The 17408-nt window shown below is 42.3% G+C and overlaps 1 protein-coding gene across 9 annotated transcripts in view; it reads left to right on the top strand.

Annotated features, from left to right (window-relative positions):
- Positions 1-17408, top strand: part of ncor1 (nuclear receptor corepressor 1) — a 54546-nt gene that overhangs the window by 32360 nt on the left and 4778 nt on the right. For 3 of the 9 annotated variants that reach the window (XM_058628254.1, XM_058628256.1, XM_058628251.1), the window contains 25 exons: positions 443-579; positions 669-762; positions 2184-2631; positions 2723-2852; positions 3481-3658; positions 4348-4515; positions 6856-7022; positions 7423-7537; positions 7901-7986; positions 8777-8945; positions 9028-9153; positions 9245-9328; positions 9415-9665; positions 10472-10775; positions 11080-11307; positions 11613-11813; positions 12238-12387; positions 13496-13705; positions 13817-13952; positions 14425-14906; positions 15067-15183; positions 15787-15938; positions 16052-16266; positions 16361-16501; positions 17263-17408. In XM_058628254.1, the coding sequence (XP_058484237.1) occupies positions 443-579; positions 669-762; positions 2184-2631; positions 2723-2852; positions 3481-3658; positions 4348-4515; positions 6856-7022; positions 7423-7537; positions 7901-7986; positions 8777-8945; positions 9028-9153; positions 9245-9328; positions 9415-9665; positions 10472-10775; positions 11080-11307; positions 11613-11813; positions 12238-12387; positions 13496-13705; positions 13817-13952; positions 14425-14906; positions 15067-15183; positions 15787-15938; positions 16052-16266; positions 16361-16501; positions 17263-17408 (4635 nt within the window). The remainder of the gene's footprint in view (positions 1-442; positions 580-668; positions 763-2183; positions 2632-2722; positions 2853-3480; positions 3659-4347; positions 4516-6855; positions 7023-7422; positions 7538-7900; positions 7987-8776; positions 8946-9027; positions 9154-9244; positions 9329-9414; positions 9666-10471; positions 10776-11079; positions 11308-11612; positions 11814-12237; positions 12388-13495; positions 13706-13816; positions 13953-14424; positions 14907-15066; positions 15184-15786; positions 15939-16051; positions 16267-16360; positions 16502-17262) is intronic. The other 6 variants (XM_058628260.1, XM_058628253.1, XM_058628252.1 and 3 more) reach the window with 6 other exon arrangements.

Below are 17408 nucleotides of genomic sequence, written 5' to 3'. Positions count from 1 at the left end.
AGACATTAACCTGAGAGGTTATGCAAGGAGCTCTGCCGGCACCCACACCTGTACAACCCAACACTCAGACAATACATGGACATAGAAATGGGGGCAAACTCCTGACAAGAAATTGCCACTAATGAAATAGAGTAGGAGAACTTGCACAGAACTTTATTTTGGTATGAATGCAACCTTGACCATGTACTCATTAGCGGAAATGCGCAGTGAAAACAAAAACTGAGTTATACACGGGAAAAACACCTGAGCCTGCAGTCTGAATGTAGGCTTAAATACCTACAGTAGAATATGGTGCATAACATTATCTGTCATCTGACACTCAAAAATCAGACACTTAATGTAGCATTAGCTTGTGTACATGGCAGTGTATTCAACCCTAATTATCATATTGTTGGACACACATTTTCAGTACTTTAATATTCATATCCTTGTCTTGGCCCAGGGCTTGTTGAGCACGGGCGAAACTGGACGGCCATTGCCGAAATGGTGGGCACAAAAAGTGAGGCACAGTGCAAGAACTTCTATTTTAATTACAAGAGACGTCACAACCTGGACAACCTGCTCCAGCAGCATAAGCAGGTAAGCTATTTATCTTACGCCCTGTGTTGTGGTTGGTCATTGAACTCTCGTAACTTATGTATGAATGCACGACTCTATGCGGTTCCCAGGATTCAAGGCGAACCCGGGCTGATAGGTCTCAAGGTGAAGGTCTAGCCACAGCATCACCCGATGATGATGAGGACAACGCAGATGACAGTGAAGGTCAGAGAGATTGATAAAAGAAAGCATTTGCTAGTTATTCAACACACACACAAGCACATACACTCTCACTTGAACACTTTTCGTCCTATTCAACTGACTGAAGTGTTACGGCAACATGGGTGAAGGACACACAGTAGGCTGATGTACCTTTTTAATCAGTTTTTTTTTTGTCCTTGATTGTGAATTGTACAATGTATTCAATGGAGAAAATAATAAGAAAAAATATTTAGAGCTAAGACAGTGTAAAGCTTAGAAGCCTGATCCAAAATGCCCTCTGAACTGTCACTGCCATTGCACAGTTTTAATGAGATGGGGGAAGGATCAAATGAGAAAAAGCAAAGGGGGAGCAGTAAAGATAAAAGATATGAACTAATTCTGACTACATGGGCGCTTGTTGCATAACAGTTCTCTTTGAACACAAAGAAGTGGATTTCTTGTTTGATCCCGCAAGACTGCTCGTCTACATGTCTCATTCCTCACCAGAGGTAGCAGACGTAGAAGTAGCTGTTTAGATTGGCAGAGAATAGTGCTGTTTTTTTTTTTTTGTCGTACAATGAATTTGGTCCTGCGTCTTTGATCCTGGACTCATGGAAACACAAACTGCTCTGTACAGGCCAGGGTAATTTGAGGCATACAGGTCCATAACTCCATTAAAGTGTGCTGAGAAACATTGTGATGATTGTTGTTTAGATGTTTAGTAATGTTGCATCTTTGATTTCAGGATTCATTCATTTAATTCATCTTTAAATTCATTTTCATAGACATAGCATCTGAACTTCCATCACCATGGCAACAACCGCAAACCAGCACTGGCAGGCAGATTTTACTCTGTTTCTAAGGAGTAAAAATCATAATAAGGAGCTTTGTATTTCAGATGAACTGATCACTATGTGCCTGTTAAATTTGCTGTCAGTTTATTGTGTAGTTTGACATTATGCGTCTTTTGAGATGCCTTGATTTTGGCACAGGCATGAAGCAAGATCATTAACTTCACAAAAGTTGTTCGAATACACATTGTTGTAGGACCTGTCAAATATTTGTGTGATATAACAAAAAGTGTTTCATAATCTGTTTAAGGTGTATATTTCTGATAACACAAGCAGAAACTGGTCTCAAAAACACCTTTTTCCAAGAGCAGGTATTGACGGATAACATAAGTGACACACTAAACTTTGTAGTACATTCTCTTGATAAGTACTACAACAGTACAATCTGCTTAACAGCTCATAACCTAATTATGTAAACTGCATACATACATTTTCTTTACATCACTGCAGCTTGGAGTTATTTTGCATCAGGTCTACATTTATTTTAATGTTCCTTTTATACATAAATGACAATACAATTTGCTTAAAAGTCTAGTTGCAATGGGTCTCATGCATTCTTTGACATTGTGGTATTTTATCATGTCATGCCCTCAGGTGGTGACAACAGCTCTGATACGGAGAGCGCCCCGTCCCCCTCTCAGGCTGACTCCTCAAAGACTGCTGACGCCAAGAGGGCAGACAGTGCTGCAGGAGAAGCTCATTGCTCTGACCAGGACAAAGGACAAGCCAGTAATGGCAAGGCCCCGGAGCACTCATTTGGCGAACTCTGTGTCAAGGAAGAGAAGAGCCCAGAGAGTGAGACTGGATCACATGAGGAAAAGGCCAAAATGGCTCCCTATGCAGCCTCGGTGCATCCCAAAACTGAACCGCAGGATGTTGACATGAAGACTGGAGAAGTTCAGGTTAAGGTAGAGCCTGAGATGAAGGAGAAAGGAGAAAAGGGAGATCATGGTGAGATGCAGAGGGATCTTCATTCAGATAATGACTCCAGTGCCACCTGCAGTGCAGATGAGGATGTTGACGCAGAGCCTGAAAGACAAAGGTGTGTTTTTGTCGTATGTGTTTGATCACGTGACAATTGCAGTTTAAGAGAACATAAAGCATGACTTGAACATTTTTTTTATTTATTACAGCAGAATATTCTCTATGGAAAAGTCTTCAATGATTGGCCCTGCAGGCACAGTGCTGGTGTCCCCACCCAAACCAGCCCACCAGCTCACCATCCAGCAGCTGCAGCAGAGGGCAGCTGCCATCCCACCCATGGTGAGTCACAGTTTCATACTGATCCACTTAGACTGGCAGGGAGGTAGCAGCAGTCTGAAAACATACACACATCTGTAATTAAAAGCAGCGTGAATAAATGATAAACTATTCTTGCACCAATTGTAATTTCCTTTCCCGATTCCGTTATTCGATTCATGGCTTTTTTTTTAATGACTAACTGATTCTGATCTTCCATCTAAGAACTAGAATTGACAGCAACTTTTCTTCAATGCAAACATATATACCTTTCTTACTAGTTAAAGAGCTAAACGGACTGGCTCAGAAATGTGAGCTACTGATCGTCTGGCTCAGCATGCTTAAGAAAAAAAATGGCCAATTCTGCTCCCTGGCCAGTCATTTGGCATCTGTAATATTTGTGTATTCTGTCAGATCAGACCCAATGGTTCTGCTTTGTGCTGTGCTGCTGTTGTAATCATTTAATCTGGATAATCAACCATGTCTTCAGTGAAATGTTATACGTTATATAAATTGTCTGTTTTAATAGCTATTAAATTCATCAATCATCTTTTCAAAGCTGCATTTTCTATAATATGCTGGGTTTTATTCAACCTTTTTTTTATTCTGAATTATATTGAACTCTGGCCTTATCTGTCCTTAACTTTTCTAGTTGCCCGGTCATTTTAGTCCTGGTGGCATACCTATCAGTGGACTTGCAATGTTTCAGCACCAGATCAAAGCGGTGCATGAGTCTGCTCACCAGGAAGAGAAGCAGAGGCAGGATCAGGGAGATCTGGAGCGTAGATCTGCCTTCAACACCCGCAGCCCCACTGTTATCGACAGAGATGGTAAGCAACTGAAAAACTTCTGCTTTTATTTTACTACTTTGTCCTTGTCCCGCCTCTTCTCCATTCGTTGCTCTGTTAGCTTCATTCCCTGTTGCTGCTAGTAGTGAGCTATTCATAGCTAATGCATTTTTCAGGCCCCCCATCATTTTTGTGTCCTCTCTAAAAAGGAAACGTTTGAAGGTGCTCTGGACTGTTGTAGAGTGGGTTCAACCAGGACAAGAACGTTTGCTGACCCTGTTTTACATATGATGCAAACTTAAATCTAAAGCGGGCAATGCTGCATCTTCTCGGTTGCCTGTGGCAGAATGGACTGTGGTGCTTTCTGAGGTTATTGACTTGAGTGTTTCAGCATATGACGCTTCTATGTAGTCAGACATGTTTTAGCCAATCCGATTCAGAAGGGAGGGTGCTAACTGCATTATGGTTTGTATTTTTTTGCCCTTGTTTTTTTTTGCAAAGTCTTCAGCACCTTTTTGCTGGAGTGCTGCGAAGAGCAGAGCATCTCTGTGTAAAAGGCTGGGCTTTGTCAACAAGATATATGTTACATGGGTTTGAGCAGGTGTGTGTCCAGGTGGTGGTGTTAGTTGTTAGAGGCCTGTCCACTCTCGGTTAGCTCCGTGCTTGCTGGCATTGAGTTCTTCTTTTAATAGTGGTTGTTTTCCCTTTGTCCTTATGCCTGTGTACTGCAGGTAAGCTCTTATCCTACATGCCTTATGACATGAAGCTGGCTCTGGACCAGGAGGCCCTCTCTGGTCGGCCAGGCTCTCCCTACAGACTCTCTCCCAGGGAGCTGAGCAAGGCCTCACTCCAGACAGACCCCAACGCCCCCAATGTCTCCCGCTACAGTGTGCCACCAGGTAAAAGCACACATCTGTATCTCTTCCCCCCCTCCTCTCCCTTCTTGCCACCTGCCTTTCTATGCCGATATAATTTAGCCTTGTCCGGCTTCCATCGAGTCCTTTGTGTTTGACAGTGGAGGCACTTTGTTGACCGTTGGCAGCGGGATTTATCCGCTTTTACATTTCAGTTTGACATGTTTTGTGTGTCCCTACGATTTACACTCTTACAGGCTGGTATGTTGTGGAGATTTTAATCATATGTTGGGGTTTGGCAGTGTTCCAGAGCATTAGCAAAATCAGTCTGAATTTCCTCTTGTCCAAAGGTGTATGTATCCAGTGCCAACATTGAGGTAATATCATGTACAGCTTGTATTTAATCAATGTTTAGCTGACATGTGGAATGCATTTGTATCCTTTGCTGGAGTTTCTTTCTCTCAAGGAATACAGAGCCAGAATTATTATAGATTTACATAAAAAATATATATTCTCCAATGCTTTATCATGTGTCCTTTTCTGTGCCGTCCTCAAAATTAAGGGTAAAGCTTTGGTTGAGCTCAAGAGACAATTTCTTTGTATGTGTTGTGGCTTTTCTGTTTTGGTTGGTTGATACACAACACTTGTCAGAGTGGTGTGTTATGGATTCAAGTTTTTGAAGCCATGCAGAACCTGGATACTTGAATGTGGTAAAATACCACATTGTGCTTGTAAATGTGTACCAATATAGCAGAACTGAAACAAGCATGAGCCAGCTCTTTCTGGTTCACGCACAATAGTAGGTTGGAGATTTTATAACTGCAGTGACTACATCAGCCCATGATGCAAGTATTTTTTGTCTGTCCACCAGTTCACAAAAACACCAGCATGTAACTTTGAGCCTTCAAGGCACCTTGTGCTACCATTTTGTTTCAAGATAATAAGCTTGAAACAAAACATAATGTTTCCTCATTTTAAACGTTACTTCACTTGTAAAATCCAGTATCTTGGTGTTAGACCAGGTTCATGTACTGTACATATACCAAGTACTGACTGTGACGCACTAACATTATATTGAACAGATGACTCTTGTACACATACCCGAGAGGCGTGATATATATAATCTTATTTCTGTAATTTTATAGTTTATTACTTAACATTGAGCACATGCTGAATGAACTTATTGCACTCTGATATATAATGAGACCTTTATAATCTAAGTGTTTTATATTTCAAGTGCAGACATCTTCAGTAATTGATTCTAATTCATTATCTATTTTTTAAACAAAAAATCAAATAAACATTAGGGATTATCTCTTATTTCACCGTTGTTCACCGCTGCTTCTTTGTGTTATTTATTTATTTATTTTTATCATTATTATTATTATTATTATTGTTTTTAAATATACATCAGTTCACTTTCAAAATACAACCCTTTATTGTTGTGGTTAGACTGTATTAAAGCTACATATGATGGACAGTTTCATTTATTTCAATTAACTGATGTACTGGTTAAACAGACATTAGACCAAAGCTGTAGGCAAGTTGTTTCTTTACAGGCCTGCATTTATATCCTATATTTTTACAGAATTGGGACAGCAGGAAAGTCCTGCCACTGTTTAGGGTAAAGAATTGGGTGACCTCTAACACATTGATGTGCAAACTTTCACTATGTAGGACTCGCAGTTGGACTTCTACTACAGCTGGACTGCAATAGTTTCTCTTATGTGACATTTGGGGCAAACATAATGCTCATGCCCAGCAAATTAGGTTGTTGTCCCTGTTTGTGAACTGTAGCATGAATGTTCATGTTTGTCACACTCCCTGCAATAGGGATTTATAAATCCGTCACTGAGTGGCTTGTTTTCTTATTTGTCCCTCATATGAGCCAACAGGAACGATGACGTCCATAACTGCTGGGGGATTTTTGATTTAGTAGAGTGCAAATCCTGAGGCGTAGTCCCTGCAGGGAGGTGACTCCTGGGCTGTGTCTTATCTACAGTATGTGTTTGTGTGTTATGATCCATTTGGTCCACTCTGCTTTCCCAGGAGAAGCGAAAGCAGACAGCGGGCTTGTACAAAGGTTACTTCAGGCTGAGGAACAGGCCATTAACTGACATCTTTAGTACTTATTTCATTACTCACTGGATTCATTTTGAATGAATCTGAATATTTTATCATGCAGTCTTTGATATGAAATTAAACTTAATGGAACACTTACTGTATGTTGGGTAGATTGGTGCCGCGAAGTCAGGGCATTCAGAAGCTGTTTTGCGATTTCCTTGTGTACGGACATATTTAATGGCCAAATGTTGGCTGGGGATCAGTTGTGTCTGATTAATGTTTTTTTTTTGTTCTTTTTTTCTTTTTTAATATTCTCTCCAGTCCTCCACCCTTCCCCCAACCAGCTGGTCCAGACTTTGCCAGATGGAGGCCGTGTGACATTCAGTCGACCCAGCCGACCTCCCAACATTCCCTCTCCTCCTCCACTCATTCCAACCACCAAGCCCACGGACAAGCCCTCCTTCATCCATGGAGGCTCCATCTTGCAGGTAAGACACTGGAGGGGCACGAAGGCATTGATTGACTGGTTGCCCCAGTGGAAATCAGCATCTCTGAATCTGCACCACCAACAACAAAACAAAAACAGACCAAACGAACGTCAAAAACATAACATTTTTGGCCACAATATCAATACATTACAAAAGACTATGCACATATAGAGTAAATGAATGCAACTGGGCATTGGGTGCATAAGAAATTCCTTGAGCTTAGATTTCTTGGTCACTCAGCTCAATAGATGTTGTACAGGTATCTTGTGCCCTGTATGGATATTTACTTTATGAATGAATAGTATAACTTTTATAAAAGGGCATTTCCTTTACTCACTTTCTCATTTTCATGAATGCACTGACCTGACCTTGAAATTTGTTCTTTCTTCTTGCAATCCAGGGAACTCCTGGCACGTACCTCCCACCCCACACTGTCTATGGGCCAGAGGGGACTAAGAGCACTGTGGGCTCCATCTCTCTGGGTCTTCCTCGGCAGCAGGATCCCAGCAAATCTGGTAGGACTGGAGATGTCACATTACTACACAAATACTGACACATACACTATTGATATTTCCACATAAGCCCGTATGGGTAAGATTCAGTCCAATTCCCAGTGTTGCTGAGAACAGCTGCATAATTGTCTAAGCATTGACTATTGAATTATGTCAAATGTTCAGGCCAAAAGTACCCAATAGCTGACACAATATGAGGAACATATGTCGCATAAATGGCTGAATGAAAGGCAAATGAATAAGAGTTTTGCACTTTAATGTAGAAAAGCACCTTATAAGAAAAGTGCAGTGCCTTTACATCTACGACAGTAGATGATATGTCACACAACAATAACTCTCTTCTAATTTGTTTTCTCTTTCTACCAGGAGCTGCAATTCCATCTATACACGATGGTAGAGGCAACCCCACAAAAGCGAGCGAGGGTCTGGCTTTTAGAGGATCAAATACTCATGTAATGACAGTTTTTTCTCTTTGTCTTTTTTTTGAAAGTCGTTTTATGTTAGAAACCATGAACAATGACAGTTTTTATAATCCGTTTTCTACTACTAGTTATTTAGAGGTATGTGTGTCACTCTTTTTGCTGCAGAGCTCTTCCTCTACCTTTGTAGCACTGGTGCCACCAGTTGACAAAATGCATGATTTGATCACACTTAGACTGCGAGTGCCCAACAAGCAGCCATAGAGGCGCTTATGGTTGACGCGCATCAATGCTTCTAACCACAAGGCGACGTATAAAAAAAAATTAGTCTGGATAAACAGGAAGTCAATGAGACGGCATCTACTGATTGCTGAGAATGCACATAGTGCTTACATTTAAATACATATAACATTTTCCAAACTCTTGTCAGTTGATAGTACCTTTTTTTTTTTTTTGGATCTTTGGCTCTCATCATCATCTTGCTCTCCTCATTTTCCTTAAACAAAAATTCATATAGACTGCTTAATCTGTGGAATATGGCAAAAAAAATTATAAGCTGCATGGGTTGCTTTACACCGTTAAACATCAGTGCATTATGTGATGAAACTAAAAACAGGGAGGCATCAACTGAGCCAGAGAAGAATAATAATAGCTGTTTTGACCACAGTGGCTGACACAGTCGCTCTATTGGACAGGGACTAAAACAGCCTAATGATTGTCATGCAACCATGTGACATTTTAATGTTCACGCTCAAAATAGTCATATGCAAACATTTTGGCTAGAACTCTGTGTTTTATCTGTGTTTGCTCTTTTCTAAAATAGAGCACGCCAGCCCTGCCTCAGTCCAGCATTGCTGCTGACCTTCTGAAGAGCACAATCACAAAGCTGGCCACAGAGGACATGAACATACCAGACAAGGCAAGAGGTGAACAGCTGGCTAAAGGTCATGTCATCTATGAAGGAAAGAGTGGTCACATCCTCTCTTTTGACGGTAAGTTATTGCTATGTCAGATAACCATAATGTATTTATTCACCTCAAACACAAACATGATCAATCATTTTATTTCCAAAAGCTATCAAGAACCCCAGGGAAAACACCCGCAGCCCCAGAACAGGCCATGAGATGAAACGCACTTACGACATGATGGAAGGACCCATGAGCAGGGCACACACTGGCAGGGAAGGTGCTGCATTCGAAGGTACTGCTTGTGTATAATAAGGACTACAATATGTCTTCTGGTTTGTTTGTCCTATACTAGGAAGCTAATGGTCTCTATGTTTTTATCTTAGGGTTATTTAGCAGAGCTTTGCCCAGAGATGGTATCCATGGAGATCCTAAGGAAAGACCGCTGATCACTGGATCCATCATACACGGTAAGGCTAGTCAAATTTCATGTCACTCAATAGCACTATTAAATTGTTCAAGAAGAAAAGCTGAAATGCTTTCAAAACATTTCCAGGAACACCAAGAACTGCTGCTGAGACTTACGAAGATGCCATGAAATATGGGAAGCAGATAAAGCAAGAGAGCCCACCCATCCGGTCGTTTGAAGGTGGTATTAGCAAAGGCAAGCCCTATGAGGGAGTGAATACTATCAAAGAGATGGGACGCTCGATTCACGAAATTCCCCGGCAAGACCAGTCTGGCCAAGACATCTGCAAGACCCCAGACATGTCAGACAGGAGAGTTTTGGAGGGCGCCATGTCTCAGGTAGGACAGCTTGAGTTTGGAGTTTGCCATACTGTTTTACTGTAAGGGTTTGGGTTGTATGAGATATTAACTCATTATCAAGACTGACTTCAATATGGGTGCTGCCATTTCTCTGAACCAGCCTGGGATCCGGACACTCGCTCTTACTGACCATACAGAAGAGAAAACATTTTTAAGTCAATATCTTCAGAAAGTTTGCCCCTTTATCTTGCCGTAAGACAGCCTTTTCTGGCTGGAAAATGTATGTAAACTGCTCTCTTTCTGCACCAAAGTCCATAGAGAAACAGCAATTTTATTTAATAACATAATGGGAGTTTTTAATCTACTGCCTACATCAGTACATTCAAATGTGTTATCTTGTAACTTAGATGTTTGAAAACCTCTTTGTGACACAAAATGATCAAACAAGGCAGCAGTAGGCCAGCACTTCCTGTGCCCACTGTTTTTCTAGCCAGAAAAGGTCGTCTAACAGTGAGATGAAGTGGTGAACATATTCATAATATATCGTGGATTTAAGCAGGCATTAAATTTATTAAGTGTGCCTTTTTAAGTGGCTGTTTTTAGATCTGTCCCTGCTGGTAGCGACATTATCATTAAGAGCAAGTTTTTACGAGCCCCAGGCTGCTTCACATAATTGGCTATGTGTTCGGCAGCTCAAGACCTGTTCGGTCAACATATTACATTTGTTGATATCTGGGTCTGGTTTATTGTTAACATTTTACAATGAAACACGCAAAATCTACAAACACATTCATTGTAACCAATGACACCCGGTATCTGACCTTATATTTACCCCCATCTACCAGATCCACCCTCTCAACCAGTCGACTATCAAGCACAATGTCAAGTCCCTCATCACCAGCCCATCCAAGCTTCCCCACAACATGCCCCAGCTCGAGGCTATGGAGCGGGCTAAGTACGAGGACAGCAAGCCAGTGCGCCACAGTGTGGTCAACTCTACCTCTGTCCTGCGCTCCACACACCAGGAGGCTAGCAAATCCCAGCTTAGCCCGGGCATGTACGAGGATGCCAATGCTCGCAGGACACCCGTCAACTACAGCACAAATCCAGCATCCAGAGGTTCACCTATGCTGGGACGTGCTTCAGAGGGTATCTATTATCATTTTGTTCATAAGCCTTTGCCTGAAGTTTGCCAGCAATTCTTTATTAGTCTAATATATTTATTCCTCCAATTATAGGGTTAGCTGAAATTGAAGTTGACTTCTAAATCTTGCTTTGCTTGGTCTTATTTGCTTACATTACATTAAGAGAAATCCACTATATGCAGCCACTGCCAAGGAAATTGAGTGAACTCAAATAATTCCTGATTTGATTTTCACTTCACTGCTGTTCCGTCAAGACATAATAACTTCTAACAAATTAAATGACTCTTGGTTTTCTCTCTCCTACAAAGGTGGCATGAGCTCAGCGAAATCTGCGGCACATGAAAGAAAGACTAACATGACCCCAACGCAGAGGGAAAGTGTTCCTGCAAAGTCCCCAGTGTCAAGTGGTGACCCTGTCCCCTCTCACAGTCCCTTCGACCCCCACCACAGGCCTGTTGTTCCAGGGGAAGTATACCGAGCCCACCTGCCTCCACATCTTGACCCCACCCTGGCCTTCCACAGAGTGCTGGACCCAGGTACTGTCCGTAAACCCTCTCCACTCTGTCTTACTCCAAACAGAACAGGGCTGCTTCGTGGTAGATTGGGTCGTCTTTGGACCTTGGAAAAAAAAAAAAGTGTTACATATAGATATGAATGTGCAAATCATATCATAATAACAGCCTTGGTTGTGAGTAAACTGACAGCAACAGAGGCCCTCTGATTCATAGGCATTACATGTCCAGGATCTTTTTTCATCTATTGACGTCAAACAATTGCGATCAGTATCTGTAAGCCTTCTGTTCATGTGTTTTGTTTTTGTTCCTCTTGTCTTCTGCTACAGCATTTATGTTCTCCAGGCAGCCGTCCCCATCAAACTACCACAACACCTACCAGCTGTACACCATGGAGAACACACGGCAGACCATCCTCAACGATTATATCACTTCCCAGCAGATGCAAGTCATTCCCCGGCCCGACATGACCCGGGGATTATCACCACGGGAACAAACCGTCACTATGCCTTACGCTGCTGGAGGACGAGGTACGGCCCTCCACTAGCTGATCCTCCCTCACCTGCCACATCAGGCAGGGGTGGTAGGGGCTGTTGTGTGCCGATTGTGTGCTTGTGAAGTAGTGGCTACCTTTTCCAGACGCCCAGAAGCAAATGACCTGGAATCAAATTTGCTGATTTGCTCTTTATATTGGGGGCTGCAACTGATTTGGCTACTACTACTACTGTTCAATTTAACAAGTAGTTATTGTTATCCATTCTCCCTGTGCTGAGTGGTTACCTCTTACAGGTTAACCACTGTTCCACTCTCTTGTGAGTCTGATCAATCTGTTTGTGGGAGCACTAACGGGAAGGTGATGGGTTACAGCTAAATGTATACGGTGTTCGTACATTCAGAAATTGATGGATTGGTTGTTGTTGTTCACCGCTGGCCCTTTGCTTCTGTCTGTAAAAGGGATTATTGATCTAGCCCAGATGCCTCCAACTATCCTGTTGCCTCACCCTGGGGGAACAGGTACTCCCACTTTGGAACACATCGCCTACCTCCCTGGAGCTCAGTCCCCTTTCCCTCCTAGGGCTTTCAACCCAACCTCCATATCGCCAGGTGAGGACCCCTCCCCTCCCTATCCCTACACCCCGTGTACCCTTATCTACCTAGCTATGATCTTCATGTTCCTCGCACCTCTATAAGACGGCAGCCCTGCATTGTCCTGAGGTGTCAAAGGTCAGTTCTTCCTTTCCAGTCACACATAAAATTGAAGTCTTTGGTACATCCATACTACTTCATTTTCATTTTAAAAATGCATGAATTCTGACATGACTGCCGTTACCCCGATGTTTTAGAGCATCAAAATTTGTGAAGGTTAAAAACCCAGCTAGCTCTGTTTTAGCTCTGTTTTAGTTTGTTTCTAGCTCTGGCTGAGTAGTCTTGACAGGGCAAAAGCAAAGACCTTCAGAAATGATGGCGCTTTTACCCACATTCACTTCCTGATTGATTGTTTTTGTCCACGACTATCCGTTCTGAAAAAGCTCTGTTAACACTTCATTTTAGTTTCAGTTTGACCTCATTAGACCACAAAGAAATTGCTGCTGAATCAGAGCTTAAACGTTCATGTGGATGCAGATTTGTTTAGTCTGAAAATGTCTTTTTCAAATGAAAACATGGTGGCATGGATGTAGCCGTACTAAAGTCATACTGGGAAGGGTTTCTCACCAAACTGGCTGCTGCACGGTAATATAATTTGTTTTGTTATTCGTACAGAAAGAAGAGAGTGTGTGCCCCTTAACAGATCATTGTGAATGTAGGGATGAAATGTGAAATTAGTTAGCAGTTTTAACCTCGAAATATCATGGTAATTCATGGCCATGTTACCTCAGCGGCCTTTTACATGTTGACTCAAATTTCATGTAAACCTTAAAATACAATCATGAGTGATTGGTCCAAACCTCTTTTATGTTTCAACCCAACATTGCAATGATTAAATGCCATATTGTATTAAATGTTTTTTTAATATATCTGCAACCAAAGCAACAGTCCTGTTTGGTCTGATGCACTCAAGGTTTCATTTTATAAAATTAAATATGGCAATATTCCTGGGATAGAATATTACCACGCTTTGTTCGATTCAGAGCTTGTCAGCACGGTCATGATCCATCCCGATGAGACCACATAACTTCACGTGTTTAAAGCTCATGTCTGTGTCTGTTCTCAGGCCATCCAGTCCACATTGCAGCTGCTGCCAATGCAGAGAGGGAGCGTGACCGGGAGCGTGACCGAGAGCGTGACCGAGAGCGTGACCGAGAGCGTGACCGGGAGCAACAAGAAAAAGAGAGGGAAAGGGAAGCGCGGGAAAGGGAACGGGAAATGCGAGAGCGAGAACGGGAGCGGGACCGAGAGCGAAGCAATGAATATATACGTGCAGGTGAGTTATTTTGATGCTGTAACTGTAGTACATGTTCTTAAAATAATACTTTTTAATAAAGGGTGTCAGGCACTTGAAGCACTGTTACAATGTTTTATGTGTTTGTATCAGGTGTAGTAGAGCAGCCAGGGCGACCAGGGAGTCGAGGTTATCTGCACTCTACTTCTCCCTCGCTCAGGACACAGGACGTGGTGGTTCAACAGCGACCGAGTATTTTCCAGGGCAAGAGTGTCATCACTTCCCTAATGTAAGCATTTTCTTAACTTTGTCTTCCCATCCTCTCGCATACACACTGTGTGTCTAAATGTGTGTATAGGGATATCATTGGGCAATTTACATCACAACATTACATGAGATACATGTGTAGCGCAGGATCTGTTACCAGTATGTATATACATTTCCTCTATTTTTTTCTTTTAACCTCAAAAAAGTCCCCTCGGAAGGTAGAACTTTCTGGAAGTTCAGTCGGCATCGAGGTGGAACTTGCAAAGCTAAACAAACCATGTTTGCTGTAAATAATCCCAACTGTGATGGCACATTTTCATAATAATCTCATCAGTTTCAATTTAGCAGGAGTGTCTGTTAGCTCCGCTGTTAGCTTCTGTATGAATTTTTTAACCTTTGCACACAGATAGAACAGTTGCAGTGGAAATGGCCTAAAGACATCTTTCAACTGAACCCAACTCTCAGTGAATATTTCTCATTCTACATTTCCTTAGGCCCCATTCTGCAGCAGCAACATCAACAGCACAGAGTAGCTCTCGCTACAGCACTGCTGCGGATGCTCTGGCTGCGCTGGTGGATGCTGCAGCCTCTGCCCCACAGATGGATGTGTCCAAGGTGAAGGAGAACAAACATGAACGGGATGACGACATGCATTCAGCGGCTGCAATGCGGCGAGGTTCCAGCATCCCCGAACAGCAACAACAGGAGGCAGAAAGGCGATCTGTGCAGTCACCATATGGTGCCATGTCTCTGCCAGGAGGTAAGCCCCATTCAGCTTACTCCGAAGGCCCTGGCGCTGGGACTAAAGATAAGGGACCTCAAACTTCAAAGTCCCGCATTGAAGAGGAGCTTCGAACCCGTGGAAAGACAACGATCACAGCTGCCAGCTTCATCGACGTCATTATCACACGGCAGATAGCCTCTGACAAAGACTCACGAGAGCGAGGCTCTCAGAGCTCTGACTCCTCTAGCAGCTGTAAGTATGACAGATACCTGTGACTAGAACATAAATTAGTTCAACCATGAAAGTATATTATTATCATCATTATTATTATTATTATTATAATAATAATATTTTTTAAACAACAAATACTATGCTTCATGGAAATAACTCATTGTTCATACTTTCCTTGCAGTGTCATCTAGTCGATATGACAATACAGCTGGAGGAGCCATTGAGGTGATCAGTCCGGCTACTTCCCCAGTCCAACTCCAGCAGGACAAACCAGAAGATGTGCAACAACAGGCAGCAGGTATAAACACATGCTGCTTTCACACATGCACTCAACTTAGTAGATTCTCTTGCCAGCTGCCATTTTTCTCTTTTTCTTCATTAATTACCAAGTGAACTCATGTGCCAGACTTTCCTGATGTTGTGAACTTTTCTCACCCAGACAGTGTTTCACTGTGTTCAACATGTGAACAACAAACTCTGAAGAATGTCTGCACCAGATCCTTGGACACTATTCAGAGTTCATGTCTGAAAATAAATTAAGTTTTGTGTTAAGTGTGTCAATTCTTGGAAGTGGAGTATTGAATGTTTCAGTTTGTTTCAAAGATGACAGCTTAACAACCATGAGGTTGATTTGACACTTAGAATTTGGCTATATTTAGCTGTAGCGTAAACATAAGCATAATGTGAATGACTTAGCCCCAACTGACCTTTTCATTTGAGACTGGTGGATTCCTCTGCACAAGTGTAGTCACCAGACACGCTTGAGGTTATTCTGGACACTTGCAAGAAGATGCAGATCAGTTAGTGTTAGCGCACAGCATATTCCATATGTTCCTTCCAATCTCAAAACCCCCAAGCTCAAACAAATTTTTTTCTAAACAAAGACACTGTCTTTTTTCAGCAGCTGGCATGCGGGCCTACGATATGAGTCGTTATCGGCCATCAGCAGAGCCACAGACCAGTTCCCAACAGCCTCCTCCCTCCCAGGCAGAAAGCTACTCTCAGATGTCCAAGACTCATCACAAAACCATGACCTTAGCAGACCACATTTCGGTAAGTTATGTGAAAAACTATATAAAAAGTATTGTGCCATGAAACAAATTTACACTCTTTTCTTTTTTTCTCACAACTAATCATCACCTGATTTTGTGGTTCTTTTCATGCAGCATATCATAACACAAGACTTTGCCCGGAATCAGGACCCTGTCCCAGTCTCTTCCTCATCTGCAACATTCCAGAGCATTGTGCCACCTGTGTCTTCTTCAGGTCGGGCCAAGGTGCCCAGCCGCTACAGTCCTGAGAACCAGCTCCAAGCCCTGCACCACCAGAGACCCTCCAGTAGAGTTTCACCAGAAAATGCTTCTGACAAACCCAGAGCAAGGTGTTGTGGACCAGACTGCTAACTCTGGCATAATGGCATTAAGACTTACTATGCATTATGTGTCTTAACGTCCATCTGTTTCCTTCTTTTCCAGGCCTGGTAAGTCTCCAGAGCGAGGAGGCAGGCCGATGGAGAACTATGAACCCATTTCTCCTCCACAAAGCTACCAGGGCATGGACAAACCGGAACCTGTTGGGCCTCCTCCTCAGAGGCGAGAGGCTGAATCTGAAATCAGGTACAGGTCCTGCCCAGTTTGATTGGATTCTCAGTTTTTTTTTTTACATTTATAGGGATGTAACACTATCACTATATCGCAATAATTGTTATACTGTGGACTTGTTGTCTTGTCACCAATCTGTTGTTTGAGAGGCTTTTTGTAGAGTGCTGGCAATAGCAATTATAGCAGTTACAGCATTGCGTTACTTGTGCGATTTGCTTTTTTATTAATTAATTTGAGAAATGCAAGTAAATGCAACCAGCAACTACTCACCTGGGGCTAATGTCAGAGCTAACCCACAGCCAACAACAAAGCTGGTGAGTCCTTAAAATAAGTGTTACACATATTTTCATTAAGACCCATTGACTAATACAACATCAGGTCCACAACAGTTCTAGAATTGATTATAGCCTTACATCCCTAATATTTACATTTTTATAGGAACTGACGCCATAAACGTTAGTTACAGTAATAGAATTACAATAAAATGTAGACAAAGGGAGAACGGCTTTGTGCAACTTGTGTGTATTGTGCCATCTGTAATGTAGGTGTTCTATATCAAATAACTAGTTTTTCCACACTTGTTCTACACATTGATAAACAAGGTTATTAGCACCGTGGCCTTTGACGGCATGACTGTACTGGCTGAATCAGTTTCCTGTAAGGATGCCAGTAGGCAGAATGCTCCCCCTTGTCAACAGCTATTTGACATCGCAGCAGGGTTTAAATTTCCCAATCTTTCTGAGTGCTTATTTTGACTCTTTACACACTTGTTCAAGGAATGACTCAAGATCCCCAGGGAGTGTCGGGTATTTGCCATCCTTCTTCACGAAGCTGGAGAACACCTCACCAATGGTGAAATCTAAGAAGCAGGAGATCTTTCGTAAGTTGAACTCCACCTCTGGTGTTGGTGATTCTGATGTTG

The sequence above is a fragment of the Solea solea genome, chromosome 4 (genome assembly GCF_958295425.1).
Source record: "Solea solea chromosome 4, fSolSol10.1, whole genome shotgun sequence".
Taxonomy (NCBI): Eukaryota; Metazoa; Chordata; class Actinopteri; order Pleuronectiformes; family Soleidae; genus Solea; species Solea solea.
Note: the sequence above shows the minus strand (reverse complement) of the source record. Positions and strands in the feature narration are given on the sequence as shown.